General features: G+C 46.8%; 2 protein-coding genes across 8 annotated transcripts in view; one reads left to right on the top strand and one right to left on the bottom strand.

Annotated features, from left to right (window-relative positions):
• Positions 1 to 212: 212 nt before the first annotated feature.
• On the bottom strand, positions 213 to 11,720 carry Znf740 (zinc finger protein 740). Of its 4 annotated transcripts, none has more exons than XM_035440898.1 (8): positions 11,471 to 11,720; positions 10,303 to 10,608; positions 10,100 to 10,219; positions 6,753 to 6,902; positions 6,325 to 6,414; positions 5,785 to 5,908; positions 5,397 to 5,515; positions 213 to 3,292 (listed from the first exon to the last, which is right to left on the bottom strand). In XM_035440898.1, the coding sequence occupies exons 2-8, from the start codon at positions 10,309 to 10,311 to the stop codon at positions 3,203 to 3,205; spliced, it is 702 nt and encodes a 233-aa protein (XP_035296789.1). In that variant the 5' UTR covers positions 10,312 to 10,608; positions 11,471 to 11,720; the 3' UTR covers positions 213 to 3,202. The 4 variants fall into 4 exon arrangements, with proteins under 4 accessions (XP_035296789.1, XP_027252475.1, XP_027252474.1 ...); XM_027396674.2 differs by adding an exon at positions 9,881 to 9,957 and having other exon boundaries at positions 10,100 to 10,608; positions 11,471 to 11,699; XM_027396673.2 differs by lacking the exon at positions 10,100 to 10,219 and having other exon boundaries at positions 11,471 to 11,703.
• Positions 10,908 to 19,091, top strand: part of Csad (cysteine sulfinic acid decarboxylase) — a 23,261-nt gene continuing 15,077 nt past the window's right edge. Inside the window, exon 1 of one of the 4 annotated variants that reach the window (XM_027396668.2) lies at positions 10,908 to 11,054. The gene's annotated coding sequence lies outside the window, so the exon portion shown is untranslated. Of the gene's footprint in view, positions 11,055 to 11,383; positions 11,575 to 11,773; positions 11,908 to 19,091 lie in introns of those variants that run through there. The other 3 variants (XM_027396671.2, XM_027396669.2, XM_027396667.2) reach the window with 3 other exon arrangements.

Below are 19,091 nucleotides of genomic sequence, written 5' to 3'. Positions count from 1 at the left end.
CATCTTGTCAGGCTGCTGAGAACCTTTCTCAGCAAAAATGATACCTTTTTGTCTCTACTTGTTGTGTCTCTTTGGAGAGAAGATGTTTTAACAGGGTAGCTTGCTCTGTTACAAGTTGTAGGGTGGTTAACATAGAAAAGGAGCCTATTAAAACCACTCTGGCCTTTGGTGATAAAGTGCCCCCAACAAATCAAGTCTTCTCAAAGAGGAGATGGAATGTAGAAAAGCGCCATTCTTTTTATTTAAATATCCTAAATATATCACGAAGGAACATACACTGCACTTTAATGGTAAAAAGATACAAGTTTATAACATCTTATAAAACTACCATTTAAAAGTGATCTTGTTCATTTGATAGTCCCCTCCCCCATAGCAAAATAAGTATATTTAAAAAAAAAAAAAAAGGTGGAGCATGGTAGGAGGGAATTGAAGATAAAAGCCCAGGGCCACAGTAGAGACGGAAGGAACTGGGAGAGGTGAAACTGTGGCGAAACTCCACTCATCGAACCCTCCGTGTCAAGCCATGGAGCGCAATCAGTAGCTAAGTGGTGACAGGAGGCTGGTGGGGATGGATGGAAGGACAGGCACCAGCAAGGGCACGATGGCAGGGCTGGCATTGTGGGAGCCCACCCAGGGACTGGGATTACTCTGCCCACCCAACCCACATTCACATTTTGATCTCAGAGCACCTGCCCCTCTCTTCGTTTCCCCTTTCTACACACACCTGAGACATCTGTCCAGTGCTAACACACCACCTTAGTAGAGCTGCAGCATCAGGCCCAGGAGCCTTTGCAGCCATCTGTGGTTTCCCTGGGGTAGAGATGTGGTTCCTGAGCCCTTGGGTGTCCTATTACTCTTCATCCCAGAGCCTGTCTGTTCTGAACTACACTGCCAGTCTCACACTCAGGCCTTGGCAGTGTAGCTCTGGTTGGGCCATCTGTACATACATTCCCAAGTTCTCTTCCTCCCAGCTTTCACTCAGCAAGAAGCCAAGGTCTGCAGGGCCTGCCCTGACCCAGTACATACATTCATACATGTAGAAACACGGGTCATTCTCCTACCTCCCCCAACAAACAGATCATCTTCAAGCAGCAGGGAGGGCTCCCATTCCCAAAAGCATTTTAGGGAGGGTATCTTTCTCAATGTTTCCTTTCCCAGAGTTGAATGACAGAAAAATCCCAGTCCAGCAGAACCCGCTAACTTGAAAGGATCTGCTTTGTATGCACAAAGATGCCCAAGGGCCACATGGTAAGTCAAACACTGAGGCGCAGGTTCTAGAGCATATCAAACAGTAGGGACAGCATGAAGTTAGAACACATGGCAGTGAACAGTCCTCAGACACCTCACCCAAGGCTCTCAGGTGCTGTCAGAGTCAAGTTGAAGGTTACAACATCTTCCCTTCTTTTTCCCTGAAGTACTTCAACCCGAGAGATATGAGGTACCATCCCTCAACACACTGGAAGAGGCCACAGCCAACAGTATGTTGCTGCCTGGCCCTCTTTGCTAGGCAAGAACTTCTTGGAGGCTGCCATCTCTGATTCCTACCCACAGCTACAGCTGTGTGTGTGCTCAAGTCAGTCTCCATGATTACACCTGAAGTAGGTCCCCTGGGGTGGGGTAGTGCTCAATGGAATCTGAAAACCTCCCTTGAGGATCCTTTCTTTATCGGGAAGGGAGTTATTTCACTTTAGAAAATACATGTCCATAAGCCTTGGCTTAGACACACTCTAAGCAGCACACTGTTCAATCATCTACACAACAACAACAAAAAAAAAACCCAAAAAAATCCTTCTGGAACAAAACCTCTCAGTTCCCTTGTTCTCAGCAACCTCTGGGAGGCAGGCACCCTCCAGGTCTGGGCGGGGAGGCTGCTCTATGCTTTCTGTCCTCTAAGTTGGTGGCAGAATACATTTAGCTCAATAATTTTCACCCCTTCCAAGCAAACACACACAGCACTGACAAATCATACCGAGACACACACCTCATCACTTTTTCAGGGTAGACAAGATGGGGGTCTGGAACAGATAAGGTCCAGAATAAAACAGATATTAGGTGTCCTTCCTTTGCTGCATCCTTCCGCCTCCACCTTGTTGGTTAGGGATGCCTATCAAGGAGGAAGCCAAGACCGTGTTCTTTGGGACTGAAGACCAGACTTCCACTCCAACTACTTGAATACAGTCGCAGGATTTGGGCAGGAAGGGGCTCTTTCACACAAGTCACATCAGGGCCACCATGCTTGCTCCTCTAACAGTTGTTGGCAAACTTTGCATTATCCTTGGCTGTTCTAAGACAGCACAAGTGGGGATAGCCCACTTTGACACCCAGGACTCCCTGTTCAACTGCTGCCTGGTTTTTGGAGTCAAGGACAGTGAGGTAGCCACAAACCATAACCAAGACCAACTGCCCAGAAAAAAGGGCTGCACGGGCTACCCCACCCAAGTTTCCTACAAAAGGCACTTGAGCTGACCCCATCAGGCATTGGTGGTGCACAAATCATGAGAACACCCATGGGCACAACACTGCTCTTCGTGAGGAGATAAAAAGGTATGCCCACTCTTCTTGTCCAACCCGATCAGTCCCCCCCTCCCCCCAGTTTCTCCTTTTGTCCTCATAGAGTATAAGAAGTCCAAGTAAGCTTAGCTATCAGCCCTGGTCCTATTTTCTTTCAAACAGAAGTAAGATGTAGGGCTGTGGAACACCAAAGGCCTACAGTAACAAAAAATGGCTGGACCAGCCACAGTCCTTGCTTTGCTTAAGGACTTTGCGTCTCCAGATTACCTGTGTCCCCTGTTTACCTGCTGTAATTGCTTTTGGATAAACAAAAACAAGAGCAGAACAAACAAATGCCCCTCCTCAGTCCTTTTCATTTCAGCTGCCAGTTCCAGTCCAAGGTTGTGGGAACACTTCAGTCTTGGTCCTGTACCTTTGAGTCCCCACCTATGACCTCTGCTAAGGGTCCAGGGACCAGCTCCCCTGCCCAGGAATGCTGTAGGAACTTTCCCGAGATACGCAGAGTCACAGACTATTTACAGAGCTGAGGCTCTGGAGCCGCTGTCCTCTGATGCTCTCTTCTGCTCACCTGGGGCCACTCCTCTGGGAAGGGGGACAGGTTCAGAGGGAGTGGTGGTGGGGCCATCAGAGCAGAGGGGTGTGCTCTTTGGTGGACTCCTCTCATCACTCCCACCACCTAGGGCTCCCGTGTCTATAGAGAAAACTGCCCATCAGATGTCTTGGACTGGCATCCTTGGCACATCCGTTTGTGTCTGAGTAGTCGGTCTGTCCTAGAAAAACACTGTGGAGAGAGAGAGGGAGGATTAAGCTCCAAGAGAAATTTAGTTGTCTGTTAGTAGGTTCCTTCCTTGTAGAGAAGGCTATGCTATGTTCTTGTTCTCTCAGCATCTGCATAGTAGGAGCACACAGTGCTGAGGAACACTCATGTTGCTGGGCATGGTGGTACACGCCCTTAATCTCAGAACTCAGGAGGCAGAGAAGCAGGTGGATCGCTGTGAGTTCGAGTCTAGCCTGGTCTACATAGGACAGCCAGGGCTATGTAGACAGACCCTGTCTCAAACAAACAAGAAGAACCAATGCTGTTTCTAGGGGCCAGGGATGCAGCTCAGCTGGTAGAGTGCTTGCCTAGTACACATGAAGCCCCAGATTTGATACTCAATACCTATAAACTGATCATGGTGGTGCACACCTTTGATTCCAGCACTTGGGAGCCGAAGGCAGGAAGATCAGACATTCAAGGTCATCCTTGGTTATACATAAAGTTGGAAGCCAGTGTGGACTACCTAAGACCCCATCCCAAAAAAGGAGAGGTGGGCAAATGATGAGATGTCTCAGCAGGTAAAGGCCCTTATTGCCAAGATGACCTGAGTTTGATGTCTAGAACCAACATAATAGAAGGAGCTCCTCCGATCTCCACACCTGTGCTGTATTATGTACACACAATAATAAATGTTAACAACAACAAGCCTGTGCTGGAGCAAAGGGCCTGGACTTGGAATGCTGGTTCTGTCATTTAGTCATGTGACAATGAGCAAATTACCTAACAGCTCCGAACCTGTCTATCTGAAGGAACAGGTTAAAAGCATCCAACACAGTGTAGCTGCTTCACTCACCAAATGTTTATTTTGCCGGAATGGAGACCAACCCCAAGGGGAGGGCATACTTGGCAAGACTCACCACTGAGATGCACACCACTAGCTTCTCATCACATACTTATCTTAAGGTTTGTACACTATTTGGGCCCAAGGACAGGGCAGACAACTACATTTCTTTGAGACAGGCTTTGCTGCTTAACTGAGGCTGGCCTAGAACTTGTGGTCCTCTTGCTCTGCTTCTCCTGCGTGCTAGGATTACGCTATGTGCTACCAAACTCGGCTCCCTCATGGTGCTGCATTCTAGTGTTTTGGCTTTGTGACAAGAGCTCACACTGTGCAGGCTAGACTCAAACTTGCTATGGCTGCAGAGGATGCCTCTCGGATGATGGGTTAGGGTCACATGCCGTCACCATCAGCAGCAGCTCTCATCCTAGCATTCTGAAGACTCACTGTAACTGTGGACTTGAGAGCTGAGAGTGAGCAGAGCATCTAGGAAATGTCAGGTGCTATCACTTCTCGCCTGCTGTTCTTGTCTCACTTGGTCCTCACACTTACATTCTCATCAGATCAGATACTGGATCCCCTGGGCAGAGATGACATCGATTTTTCCATAGTGCAGGTGCTTTGAATTTGGACTAAATATCAACTATACTGTTACCTACTGTGTGGGGAAAGTTAACTTCCTGAACTCCAATTTCCCCATTATGTGAGATTAGGATAACACAGCTACCCTAAGGAGATAATGAAGTCAAAACATGCCCAGCACTCAAATTCTATGTTGCATGTTTTCACAAGTACTTGCCATAGAAAAGGAATTCAAGAAATGATATCATCAGGCAGATCTCTGTGAGTTTGAGAACAGCCTGGTCTACACAGTGAGTTCCAGGACAGTCAGAGCTACATAGTGAGACCCTGTCTCAGTGAAAACAAAACAAAAAAAATCCAAATCAAAATAAATGGTAATATGATATTCTAACAAGAACTACCTATGATTAGCCCCATAAGGCCAGAGATATGCCTCTTTCTGAGGTGCTAACCGTATTGTGGAGGCCCCTCTGTCAGCCAGGAAAAGACTGGCCCTACTTTTTTTTTTCCCCTCGAGACAGGGTTTTTCTGTGTAGCTTTATAGATCAGGCTGGCCTCAAACTCACAGAGATCCTCCTGCCTCTGCCTCCTGAGTGCTGGGTTTAAAGGCATGCACCACCATCACCTGGTTCCTGGTCCTACTTCTTGGAGAAGGAAAAATTTATGTGTGCTGCTGTTTCAAGGTGGATGACAGGCAAACCTTACCTGATGACATCGTTCACACTGGTAAGGCTTTTCACCACTATGTACACGCTTGTGGCGTTCAAGATGGTACTTCTGGATGAAACGCATATCACATACATCACACTCAAACGGTTTCTCACCTGGCCCAGAGGCAAAAAAGAAGTGAGTACCAAGAGAAGTTTATGGTGGGACCATACATTCCACTTGTCTTCCAGACACCTTAGTGATCGTAAACATGTAAAACTGCTGGTCTCAGTGAACACCTCAAGCCATGCAATCCCACTGCATCACTGAACTAGTCCTCTGCCCCCATTTCTAATGCTCTCCCAGAAAACAAACCCAGCTGGAATACAAGCTACAGACTACTCTCCTCATCTGAAGCAAGCTTGAATACAGATAAAAGACTTACCCGTGTGGATAAGGATGTGCCTCTTGAGGTGGTAACTGCTCCGAAAAGCTCCAAAGCAGTGTTCACAAATAAAATTTTTGGGAATCTTTACTTGAAAAGAGCCATTTTGTTCCACTACCACCACCTGGGGGCAACAATAGGAATGTCATGGAGATATCTCTCTGCCCTCTTCCTAGAGACTATTCTACTCTGGATCCAATTCCAGCTGCTGGACAAGAAACTCTCTGATATTGAGAAAGGTGCTGTTTCCTGTCATATCCCTTAGACTAACAGCCAGGAAGGGAGGAAGATGGACTGGGTGAGCCAGCTGTGTTGCCACAGCTAACACTCAAGATGAGTAAAGCTGGGGTTGGCCTGTCCTGCTACAAGAGCACACATCACACTCCCCACCTATACCAAGAATGGTCAGCAAGGGTGAACAGTGACTGTCAGAGTGGCCCTGGATGAACTCACTAGGGGAAAATGTGAGTCACCATGATTAGAAAAGGAGGTGACCCCATTACCAAACTGCATGAGTCTGGGACTAACCCCATTACCTGCCTTTTTAACAGTTTTTTTTGAATGAGAAGCCTCAGCCAAGCTGTCATCGTCTTTGCGGTTCCGGGATTTATCACTGTCTTTTCGGTGGCCCTTTGAAGACAAATCAAATCTAAACTTACCATCCATCTCAGAACACAAGATGAGAAACTAAATGCTGTTTCTTGATAGTTTATAAAGAGAGTAAACCACCTGCTTCCTCTCCTCAATCCACTTCCTCTTCCCTTTTCCTGGTGTAGGAGTTTGCAGGTACAAGCACTTTCCTTAGCTCTCCAAACACTCACACTCATTCTTTTCCACCTGGACCCCAGTTCCCCACTTCCCTAAATAGAACACCATAACAAAGCAGGGAGGAACTGCAGCTTGGTGCCTCCTGGCAGAGCTTGGGGCCACCCGACCCCCAGGTGCCACAAAGGACTCAAGTGCTGTACCTGACTCGAGCATCTCAGCACCTCAGGGCTACCTGCCCGCTCGCCATTTTCGGCCTGCTTGCTGGCAATCTGGCTCAGCATCATCTTCTTGCTGGCTGCAGTGGGAACCAAACTCACACCTGCTAGGCCTTCACAAGCCAGAAGACTTGCCTAAGTTGAAAGGAGATGAGGTGTCAGGTCACCTGGCAGGGCAGGACAAAAACAAGCTGCTATCCTCAACACATCTACCATTTACACCCAGCAACCAAATGCTTCTCTCCAGGGAATCACAACTCCCTCACTGTCAAGCCTTGCTTCCTTCAAGTCTTTTCTGTCTCACCAAGAACTATTGCCCTCTTTGCATCCTGCAGCAACAAAACACAGATCAAGTTAGTATGAACACTTGTGAGTATTGTACCAAATAGTGTGTGTGGCTACATATTACCTAAAGCATTTCTGAGCTTTAACTGCAGGTATGAGGTTTGTCTATCTATCTGACCCACTGAGAGTCCTAGCAATGTCTTCTGAATTCTTTTATTTTTATTACTTTTACCTATTTATTTGTGTGTGTGTGTGCGTGCGCGCGCGCTCATGCCAGCATTACATTGGAAGTCAGCAGACCACTTGCAGGAGTTGGTTCTCTCCCTCGACCATGTGGCTTCTGGGGAATCTAATTCAGGTTGTCAGGTTGACCGAAGGCTCCTTCATCTACTGAACCATCTTGGTGACCACTGTTTTAGTTTTTAAGATTTTATTTATTTTTACTTGGGAAGTTTTATTGGGAGAAGAGAAGGGAGTGGTGAAAGAGAAGGGAGAGAGGAGAGAAACAGATTTTATTAGTATATATTTTTTAAAGATGTATTTATTATGTATACAACTTTCTGCCTGCATGTATGCCTACACACCAGAAGAGGGCACCAGATCTCATTATAGATGGTTGTGAGCCACCATGTGGTTGCTGGGAATTGAACTCAGGACCTCTGGAAAAGCAGTTAGTGCTCTTAAACTCTGAGCCACCTCTCCAGTCCTTATTATTATATATATTTTAAAAACCATTTATTTATTTTATGTTTATGAGTGACCGGTCTTCATGCCCACCAGGAGAGGATATCAGATCTCATGACAGATAGTTGCCAGTCACCATGTGGTTGCTGGGAATTGAACTCAGGACCTCTGGAAGAGCAGCTGGTACTCTTAACCGCTGAGCCATTTCTCTAGCCTCTTGTTTATTACTATTTTTTATGTGTGTGTATGCACATACACATGTGGGCAGGTGCCCAAGAGACCAGAAGGGGGTGTCAGATCCCCTGGAGCTGAAGTTAGCTGTAAGCTGGCTGATGTGGGTGCTGGGACCTGAATTTTGGTCCTCTGGAAGAGCAGGAAGTGCTTTTAACCGCTAAGCGGCATGGCCCTCAATAGTGCTCAGAGTCAAAGCCACTTTCAGACAGGCAGACCTTTCTGGTGCCAACTACATTTTCTTTTTTTGTAATTTATTTATTTATTTTATTTAAATTGGAAACAAGCTTCTTTTACATGTCAATCTCAGTTCCCTTTCCCTCCTACCCGCCCCCTCCAACTACATTTTCTATGAGGTTATTTCTCACTTTAGATTTTAAATTCCTAAGTGCTGTCAGTCACAGCAAACAGAAAGAACAATCACCTGGATTCTGGAGATGAATATACAATTTCTTTCTACCACTTCAGTCATGCATTTATTTATTTATTTATTTATTTATTCATCTATTTATTTTTGTTTTTCTTTTTCTAACAATTTATTTTTATTTTGTATACATTGGTGTTTTACCTGCAGATCTAGCTGTGTGAGGGTGTTGGATCCCCTGGAACTGGAGTTACAGACACTTGTAAGCTGCTATGTGGGTGCTGGGAATTGAACCCAGGTCCTCTGAAGAGCAGTCAGTGCTCTTAACCTCTGAGCCATCTCCCAGCCCCTATTTTGTTGTTGTTTTTTTTTTTTTTTTTTTTTTTCTAGACAGACTTTCTCTGTGTAGTCCTGGCTGTCCTGGAACTTACTTTGTAGACCAGGCTGGCCACCATACCTGCACCCCACCCCTCAATTTAGTTCATTTATATGTGCGCTCTACATAAAGTTTAATAAACGTTAATTAAACAGGGTGCTTTAAGAAATAATCCCTTTTTACCACCACAGTTCTTGAACTGACTTTATTGAGCTAGTACTCCAGAACATACACTTTTCCTACTCAAGACAGTCCAAAGTCAAAAATCTTAGCTCTGTTGTTTGGGTTGTGTAATTCTGGACAAGTCTCTACCTTTGAAATGCCTGTCAGAATAGAAGCCTACCCTCACAGGGTCAAGGAGAACGAGACTGATGTAAATGCCTTAGCAGAACAGTCAACACCATGCTGTGAGCCTAGCTGCACATAGACAAAGACAGACAAAACCCAGAGACTTGACTCTGCCTGGGAGGAGGAAGTTGTTCATGATGGAGCTCTTGGAAGAGAGCCAATCCCACCACAATCAGACTGCCGTCCTGGTGAGACTGGTACAGGAGGTGTCCTCAAAGAAAGCTCAGAGAGGCACGCAGCTTTCCAATCAGAAGACTAAAGCAATCTGTCCCTCTGGCCACCTTGTCCTTTCAATCCATCTGCCACCTTCAGAGTGACAACTATCTTCTGACGACATTACTCTGCTGTCTAACATTCTTTAAGGAGTTCCCCTTTCCTAGAGAATAACATCTAATTCCTCAGGAAGGCACAAAACGCCCTTGGACCACACTCTGCCGACTTCTCCAGAAAACAAACTCCCTCATCCATCATTATCAACCATGTCTCCCTAATGATGCCACATTTCATCCTTTGCCCCCTAACTACTTGTAGCACCCTGAACCTCATCACATCTTCCCAGCCTCTACGCTTCTGTCCGAATGCCCTTCTCTGCTTATTTATCTAACAAAATCCTATGCATCCTTCAAGCTTCATTTTCTTTTTCCCATCCAGGCAGACGTACCACTTTGCAGTAACATCCTTCTATCATTGCAAACACCTTTAAATCAACAGATGCAGAGGTTCTGCTACCAGCCAGCCCTTTATGCAAGGCATTGTGAATATAAAAATAAATAATAGACTGTCTTTCCACCCCTTCCCCTCCCCCCAACTAGCTTGGAAGCTTACTGGGGACAAGGACAATCTTATTCATCTTTGTATTCCAAGCACAATGCCTTGCATGGAACAGGAGCTCAATAAAATTCCTGTTGAAAAAGAAAAACAAATGAAGCATTCAGCAGACTAGTCACTCCCTGTTGCCCAAGTACTCTACGTACCAGAAGTACACTGAGTACAAGGTGCTTTGCCAATGGCCCATCAGTGCCTGTGATGCGGTATATAGCCTACCTCCTTCATTTGACTGGAAGCTCCCTGAAGGCAGGGAGGCCTGTATTCTTTCCTTCCTCTAGATCTCCCCCTGGTGTTTAACACAGAGCTCGGCTCACTGGGGATGGTCAATACTGTTGACTAAGGCAGAATTCAAGAGTGACATTGCAAACAGGCTTCCCAGTGAATGATCTTGAAGGAGGACTCTAGAGTGAACTTTTTACCTGAGCCATGCTGGTTTTTCACCTAATGAACCCCAAAGTTCAGAAGTTCTTTATCCAGCTTTCCTTAAGTTGTTTGAAGAACTGTCACCAAATCACAATAATGGCTCCTTCCTGTTCTTTCAGTTCAGTTGCCATATTGAACTGCCTTTGTCTTCCCAAAGAATTTAATGTCCTCCAAAGGGAAAACAGGTGTTGCAAAAATCCGAGGTCTCTGACTTCTGCCTACTGTCTGAAGGAATGATAGTCTATCCGTCTTGGTTTCCCAGGTGAATTTTCTTGGTGAAGCTCTAGGTTTGCTCCAGGAACCTGAAACCAGAAAGGGAGACAAGGCCCTTAAGTGTAACATCCTCAGGCCATACAACGCTTGACACCCTCTCAACTTATTTTGCTGCACTCTCTGAAGCTCAAGAGGAGGACATGAGTCAAGAGCTTTCTTTCTAGGCCAGAAGAAACTGGCCTCCTGGGCCAGGAGGAGCAGCCAACAGGAGTAAAAGTAAGTTGGGTCTCCTATAAAGAGAACCTGCCAACAGAGTAAGTGCTCGGATTTGCCATCTTAGGAACGGAAGAAGGGGGCGGAGGCCCTCTGGGGCTTTTGTGCCGAGTGGGCCGGCCTGCAAAACTGGCACTCCACAGACGCTGGCACAACCGTGCTGGAGGGAAGTTCGGGGGCCACCGCTGAGCCGGACAGGGGTGTCTAGTAGACACCGACTGGCAGTGCCCACGCGTGAGTGTTACTCCGAGTCCACCCGAAGGTACGTAAATTCGCCGCGGAGGAGCTGAAGCTGGAACTGGGGTTGGGGCTGGGGCTGAAGGTGGAGGTGCAGGGCGAGCATGCTCTCTGCGAGCAGCCGCAGCGCGCGGACCCGGAGCAGAGCCCGGGGCCGCCGAGCCGCGCGCAACCTGCGCGCTCCTGCTCGTGCCCGCGTCTCCTCCCAGCGAGACCCCTCACCCCCGGCGGCGGGGGAGGGGGGAGCGGGGCGGGGCGGGCGGCCCTCCCTCGCGGCCCCTTCCTCCCTCCTTCCCTCCCTCCTCCGCCCTCCGCCGTGCGCCCTCCTCCGCGCGCTCCCTCCCCCTTCGCGCGCGCGGCGCCCCACGGCCTGCGAGCTGCCGAGGCGCCGCCGCCGCCCGCCTGCCTGCTCGACGCTGCCTCCCCGCGGCGCACGCCTACCTGTCCGGCGCGGTCTCCCGCCGTCTCCGCCGCGCGACGCCTCCTCCAGCCCCCAAGCACCCGGTGCCAAGTCCGCGGCCGCTGCTGCCCGCGCCGGGACCGAGGCAAGTTTACAAACACCAACCCGGGGCCCGTTTCCCCGGAAGCACTTCTCCCTCCCCCTCGTCTTCTGTGCCAAGCGGCCACATCCACTTCCGGGCTCGGCAGCCTGGACAGGAGGGGGGCCGCCAAAAAGGGGTGAGGCTGGGGACGCGCAGAGTGCTGCAGCTGGCGAGTGGGAGGGGTGGCGGTCGGCAGGACCGGAGGAGGAGGGTGCGAAGGGCCGCGCGCGCGCTGTGGCGCGTAGACGCCGTGGCCGCCATCTTGACTGAGGGCAGACACCAGCGCTCTGTCCGGGAGTCCGCAGGGGCTGAGCGTTCTTTGAGAAGGTTCTCTAGGTGAGCTGGTTGGCTCCTGGAAGAGCTGCATCTCTCTCCTGTCGCTCCTAAGTCCAGAGCCCCAGGTAGACGCTAGAACAGTTCGCACTCCTGATCTTTTTCATTTAACTTGGTCAGCTTTGTGTTTCCGTTGCTTGCTCTCCGGCGCAGACCTGCAGCGGTCTGTGAGGTCGAATGGGAGAAGAGTCGACCTGCGGTACACACTAAACCACAATCCGAGTATGAGTCTGGGAGACGTTCCCGAAGTACCCAAGGCAGCCCTGCTCTGATCCCGCAACCTTGTGCCCTGAGCCAGACTCGCTAGTTTCTTGCCTCCCTATCCTAGGCTTCCTTGCAGGAAAAGCCCTTTTTTCCCCTTCGGTGGACTAGTGACATGCATGTCACTCCCTGGGCCAGGCTACATCTGTCAAGGGGACCAGTGAGTCCATCCTTGAGCACTTTAGCATTAGAGAGGGATCCTGCTAAAAGTTGGAGTACTCGAAATGCACACTTAGCAGAAGGAAATGTGAATTCCACTTAAGTTCTAGTTTCTATTATGGCTGCTGTCTGGTGAGTTTAGGAGACTGCGAGGCACTATCTAAGAAAAAAAAAGTTTATAATAAACAAAAGGTAAGGTTTCCTAACCACAGACCCGCACATTTTAGACCATTAAAGAAATTTCCATGTCCTCTTAGGGTCATCCTAAAATTCACATAAGACGGAGAGAAATGTCACCAGGAACGTTTTTTTAAAACAAATTAGGGCTCTGGAGAGATGACCCAGCTGTTTATTAAGAGTGCTTGCTGGGAAATCTTGAGGAAATATTGGATCCTGTTAGCCAGGTAATAAACCTGGCCTCACGGGAATATGCCAGTAAACTCAGCTCTGAGGAGGGTGGAGACTGGAGGACCCTGGGACTTGCTGGTTTCCAGCCTAACAGAGAATTGGAGCCACAGGTGGTGAGAGACCTTGCTTCTAGAGGACTAGGCAGAGTGATAGGCAGAGTGATACAATACCTTCTTCTGACCTCTAAGTGTGCACAGGCCTTTTAACCTGCACAGACACACTCATACACACACAATAAACAAATACATTTTTTAAAACTAAAGTAAGGAAGTGTGATAAACACATTTAATGCTAGTACCTGGAAGGCAGAGCAGGTGGATCTTTGTGAGTTCAAGGCCAACTTGGTCTACATAGTGAGTTCTACCAGCCAGGGATACCCTGTGTCTTTAAAAAAAAAAAAAAAAAAAAAAAAAGCTTATCCATTTCCAGTCTACAGAATACAAACATATTTTTAAAATGGTTAATTTTTTCTAGAAGATAATCATTCTTATTATTGTTATTATTATATATTTAAAATTTTTATTTCTGTGTATGGGCGTTTTGCCTGCCTGTGTACCACTTGAGTGCCTGGTGTCCTTAGAGACCAGAAGAGGGCGTAGAATACGTAGAAATTGGCATTAGGGACATTTAATGAGCCACCTGGAGTGACGGACTGTTGTGCTCCATCATGTGGATGTTGTAAGTTGTAAGTCCTTTGGAAAAGCAGCCAGTGCTCTAAACTGCTGAGCTGTCTCTCCAGCCCCTATTGTATTTTCGGTGCTGGGGATAGATGGAGTCTGTGGGCTGGCACATGCTAGAGAAGCTAGCTGCCAGCTGCTCCCAGGCCTTACCAGTTTGGTGAACTCTGTATCATGAAACACTTTTTCTGAGTTCATACAAATATTTTTTTCACCCAGTGCATATTTTTTGATCACCTGTAATGTGCCATATGGTATATTTTACTTCCTGTTTTTGAGATATAGGACCTTATTCTGTAGCTCAAGCTGACTTGAGAGTCTCCTAAGTTAATTGTTGGGTTACAAAGCCAGCAGAGAGTGCATGTCTAACGTCTGAGTTTGTGTATTAAGAATTGTTTCATGACAAAAGCTGTGTGAGATGATGTACACCTGTAGTCTCAGCTGCCTGAGAGGCTGAAGCAAGAGAATCACTTGAGCCCAGAAATTCAGAAGCCAGAAGAGCATGGGGAGACTGTCACAAGACAAAAAACAAAAACCACTCAAGGCTGCCAGGTGGTGGCAGCGGCTCACACCTTTGATCTCAGCACTCAGGAGGCTAATCCCAGACAGGTGGATCTTTGTGAGTTCCAGGCCATCCTGGTCTTCAGTTCGAGTTCCAGGACAACCAGTGCTACACAGAGAAACCCTGTCTTGAAAAATCAAAAAAAAAAAAAAAAAGGGGGGGGGTTGACACCATGTTAGGATGAGGTGTTTAATTTTAATTGAGCATGTTAATCAGGTGAGACAAAGGGGGCTCTTGATTTCTAGACTTCAATACTTTGATAGCTGGACCTTGATGGTCAGCCAAAAGGAAGAAGTGGCCGAATAAGGGAGTGCACCTTGGTGGCTAGCTTCAGGAATATACTCTAAGGTTTTAGCAAGGCAGAGGAGAAGGGCAAGGCCTGCCAGGGCCATGCTTGCCATGCTTGAGCTGCCATAGTCCCTTCAGCAGGAGGATCACAACTTCAGGATTATTTTCAGCTACACAGTGAATTTGAGGCCAGGCTTTATGGTACCCTGTCTTGGGGAAGAAACAAACGACAACAACAACAACAAAAAGACAGTAATAATGCAATGGTGGACATCCTTAGGTAGTTATCTTCTTGTATTTTAGGCAGATTATTTGATTCTGACTAAATGTTTTGCCTAAATGTATGTATTTGCATCATTTGTGTGCAGTTCCCTGAGAGGCCAGAAGAAGATGTTGGAACCCCTTGAACTGGAGTTATAGAGGGTTCTGCGCTGGGAACCAAACCTCTGCAAAAACAATAAGTCCTCTTAACACAGCCATATCTTTAGCCTACAACTCCTTTTTTGAGGGGAAGGGGTTGTTTATTTATTTATTTTTTGAAACAGGGTTTCTTTTCATTCCTTCCTTTCTTTTTTTGTTTTTGTTTTTCAAGACAGGGTTTCTCTGAGTAGCTTTGGAGCCTGTCCTGGAACTCACTCTGTAGACCAGCCTGGCCTCAAACTCACAGAGATCTACCTTCCCTTGCCTCCCAAGTGCTGGGATTAAAGATGTGCTCCACCACTGCCAAGCCAGAGGTCAATTTTTGAGAGTCAGTTCTCCCCTTCTACCATGTGGGTCCAGGGATGGAAGAACTCAGTTCACCAGGCTTGAGAGCAAGGGTCCTTAACTGCTGTGCTTTTTTTTTTTTTTTTTTTTTTTTTTTTTTGGTTTTTCGAGACAGGGTTTCACTGTGGCTTTGGAGCCTATCCTGGCACTCCCTCTGTAGACCAGGCTGGCCTGGAACTCACAGAGATCCACCTGCCTCTGCCTCCCGAGCGCTGGGATTAAAGGCGTGTGCTACCAACACCCGGCCTGCTGTGCCATCTTAAAGGTTCCAATTTGTTAACTTTCTAAAATAAGCCTAGTTAAAAGAACTTTTGGAGGTAGCTAACTGTTCAGATCTCTTTGCCCTCAGGTGTAGTGTCCCTAACTCAGCCTCTCTCAGGCTCATTCCATCACTTTCTTGTTTTTGTTTTTCCAAGACAGGGTTTCTCTGTGTAACGGCATCACTCCATCACTTAAGCAAACAGTGCTGTGATGATTCCTGATGGGTGTGTGTGTCCCCCACCACCATCACCTGAAGGACATCATCTGTGCTTTTAGGAAGTCTGGACTGGCCAGTTGTCCAGACTGCACAGTCCTGTCTTTCTGTGTGAGTGCTTACACTCCATTACATGACTTTGCCTTCAGTCTGCATGATGGGTTCCTTTGCTGGCTGCTCATTGGAACCCACAGGATAAACACAGTTCCTGGGGCAGTGCCAGCCAAGCGACAGAAGTAGACAGTCAGTCAATGTTTGCTGAACAAGCTGAACCCATTCTCTTCAGAGCCAGCATGGGTTGTGTAATAGAAACAAGCTGTCTAGCTCCCGTTGCCGTCCCTTAGACCTTTGATGGTAGCTAATAAAGAAGTTGGGAAATAGAATGACATACAAGGGACAGTCCTTGAGCCTGGTAATGTATATACTTTGGAATTTTTTGGTTTTATGGTGTTGGGGATTGAACTGAGGGCCTGGCCTGTCACAAAACTACTTCCTGAGCCCCGCCTTAACAATTTTTATTATCGATGGACATTGCTGGTGCACGCCTTTAAACCCAGCACTCGGGAGGCAGAGGCAGGTGGATCTCTGTGAGTTCGAGACCAGCCTGGTCTACAAAAGCTAGTTCCAGGACAGCCTCCAAAGCCACACAGAGACCCTGTCTCGAAAAACAAAACAAAAAACAAAAAAAAAAAAAAAGGAAAAAACAATTTTTATCATCATCATCATGATTATTTATTTATTTTTGGAGACAGTGTCTCACCATGCAACCCAGTCTAGCCTTGAACTCACAGAGATCTGTAAAGTTGTACACACTACTGTACTTAGACCCTTCTCAATCTTTTCTTGTTTTAATGTAACTTATTTTAATGGTGTAAGTAAGATGAGATTGATGTATAATTTTGTTTTTCAGTTCAGGGGTGCTGTTCTGCTGGTTGGCTTTGTCAACCTGGCATAACCTAGAATACCAGTCTCCTCTGAGTAATTGTGTAAATCATTTTGGCCTGTGGACATGGCTGTGAGGTATTTCCTTGACTGTTAATTGACACAGGAAGACCCAGTCAATTGTGGGTGGTACCATTCTCTGTTTTGGGGACCCTAGACAGTGTTAGAAGTAGATGAGGGCTAGCTGAGTACTGAGCATGTTGGCTGAAGGGTTCATTCATTTCTGTCTGATCTCATTTTGGTTTTTCAAGACAGAGTTTCTCTGTGTAGCTTTGGAGCATGTCCTGGAACTCTTGTTTGTAGACCAGGCTGGCTTCGAACTCATGGAGTTCCACCTGTGTCTGCCTCCTGAGTGCTGGGATTAAAGGTGTGCACCACCTCTGCCTGGCTTTTTTTTTTTAACTTATTTTTATGTGTATGGGTGTTTTGCCTGCATGTATAAAGGTACAACACATGCATGCAGTGCCTGAGGAGGCCAGAAGAGAGTATTGGATCTCCTGCCATTGTCAACTTGGGTGCTAGAAGTTGAACCCAAGTCCCGATGTTCTATCCCCACCACTGCACACATGAAGCAAAACAAAGCTGAACACAGGAATATACACCTAAAGTCCCAGTGCTCACAAGGCTGAGGCAGGAGGATTGATTCAACTCATGAGTGCTGGGCCAGCCAGGGCAACACAGCATAAGACAGACAAACAGAAGACCATCTGTTGCTCTGCTAGCGTGGGGCAGTCAGAGTCTGAAGTGTGTCATTATTTCAGAAAAACTACTGATCCATTTATATAAAACTACACTGAGATGTCTATTTACTCTCTCTCTCTCTCTCTCTCTCTCTCTCTCTCTCTCTGTGTGTGTGTGTGTGTGTGTGTGTGTGTGTGTGTGGAGGTCAAAGGGTGACTTTTTTTTGTTTTGTTTTTTGAGACAGGGTTTTTCTGTGGCTTTGGAGGCTGTCCTGGAAGAGCTATCTTGTAGACCAGGCTGGTCTCGAACTCACAGAGATCTGTCTGCCTCTGCTTCCCAAGTACTGGGTTTAAAGGTGTGCACCACCAACTCCCGGCCAAAGGGACACTTCTACAAGTGTCAGTTCTCTAAATCTATCCTGTGGGGTCCATGGATCAAATTCAGGCGGTCAGTCTTGGTGGCAAGCACCTTTAACTTTTCTGAGCCATCTTGCTGATCAAACATTTTTGTACATTGTTACAAGTTTTATGAATGTTGGCCCCTATCAAACATGCTTATGGTAATGGTAAAAACGACAGACAGTGACAAGTCTCTCAAACATTATTGGTGGGAACTGTCAAAGGGCAACTATTTTGGAAAACAATTTGGCAATTTCTCAAAAGGTTAAACCTAGAGTTAGCATGTGACTCAGCAGTTTACCACCAGGTATGTCCTCAGGGGAATTAAAAATACATGCCCACACAAAAACTTGTACACAAACATTCATAGCCGCATTATTCATTATAGCCTAGTGGCAACAGTGACTGGAATATTTAGAAACTTATAAATGGCCAAATGAAGTACATAATGTACCTACAAAGAGTATGAACCAGCCATGAAAAGGAGGAAGATACTGGCTCATGCTACAATCTTTCAAACAGTTTGCTGAGTAAAAGAAGCCAGTTACAAAACCCACATATTGTATACTTCTTTTGACGTGACCTGCGCAGCCTGGCAAATCTGTAGAGAAGGAAAGTGGATTTGTGGTTGCCAGAGGTCTGTGTGGGAGGAACCGGTGACTGCTGATGAGTTTATCCCTGGGATGAGGAGGTTCTAGAGTTAGGTAGTGGCAGTGCTTGCTCAAATTTGTGGTTGTACTAAACCCCCTGGATAAAGGGGTGTGTTCTGTGGCTATGTAAAATGTATCTCCACGAAGCTCTTAGAACAATAGGGAGCTCTGTATGTGCTAATGTAAGATTACCCATTTTTTGTTTATGGAGAAAAGGCAATATGTAGAAAAATAAAAGACCCAGAGACTGATGTTGGGGTTCAACCCGAGGGTCAGATCAGCAAAGTAGCCAAGCTACTAGCTCTTACCTCTACCTCAGCTCAGACAAAAGAGGCGATCCTCAGACTGTTCCTGACTTCACAGTTCCTCAGATTCACTCTGACTGCTATGCTGTCCTTAAAGTGGCTAGAGACTCCTAGACCCTGCTCCTATCTTTTATACCTCTCTAGTGCTGGGATTAAAGGTGTGTGAATGCAAGTGCTGAGATCATCTTTGTGAGCTGTTTCTCTTAGCACTGGATCAATTCGTGTAGCTGAGTGTAGTCTTGAACTAATAAAGATCCATCTGCCTCTACCTCCCAAGTGGTGGGATTAAAGGTGTGTACCACTACCGCCTGGCTTCTATGGTTAACTAGTGTGGCTGGCTTTGCTTTCTGTGCCCTCAGGAAAGTTTTAACAAATCATAAATAATATATCACCACGTAGAAGAAAGATTACATGCCAGAGGCAGCATTTGTTAGTATTTGCAGTAAAAACTCTGAAACTCAGTTCCCTTTTTAAAATGTGGTTCATCCAGTTTGCCTTAAGTTTAATTAGTCTCTTGACCTTTGTACTCCATGTTTGCCACTGTTCCGGTGACTCTGAAGAACTGACCCCTCCATCTCTGTCCTGGCTAGTGTTGCCACTTCCTCACACCCGGTGA

Source organism: Cricetulus griseus, chromosome 2 (assembly GCF_003668045.3).
Source record: "Cricetulus griseus strain 17A/GY chromosome 2, alternate assembly CriGri-PICRH-1.0, whole genome shotgun sequence".
In the NCBI taxonomy this organism is placed as follows: Eukaryota; Metazoa; Chordata; class Mammalia; order Rodentia; family Cricetidae; genus Cricetulus; species Cricetulus griseus.
This window is presented reverse-complemented; position numbering and strand designations above follow the sequence as displayed.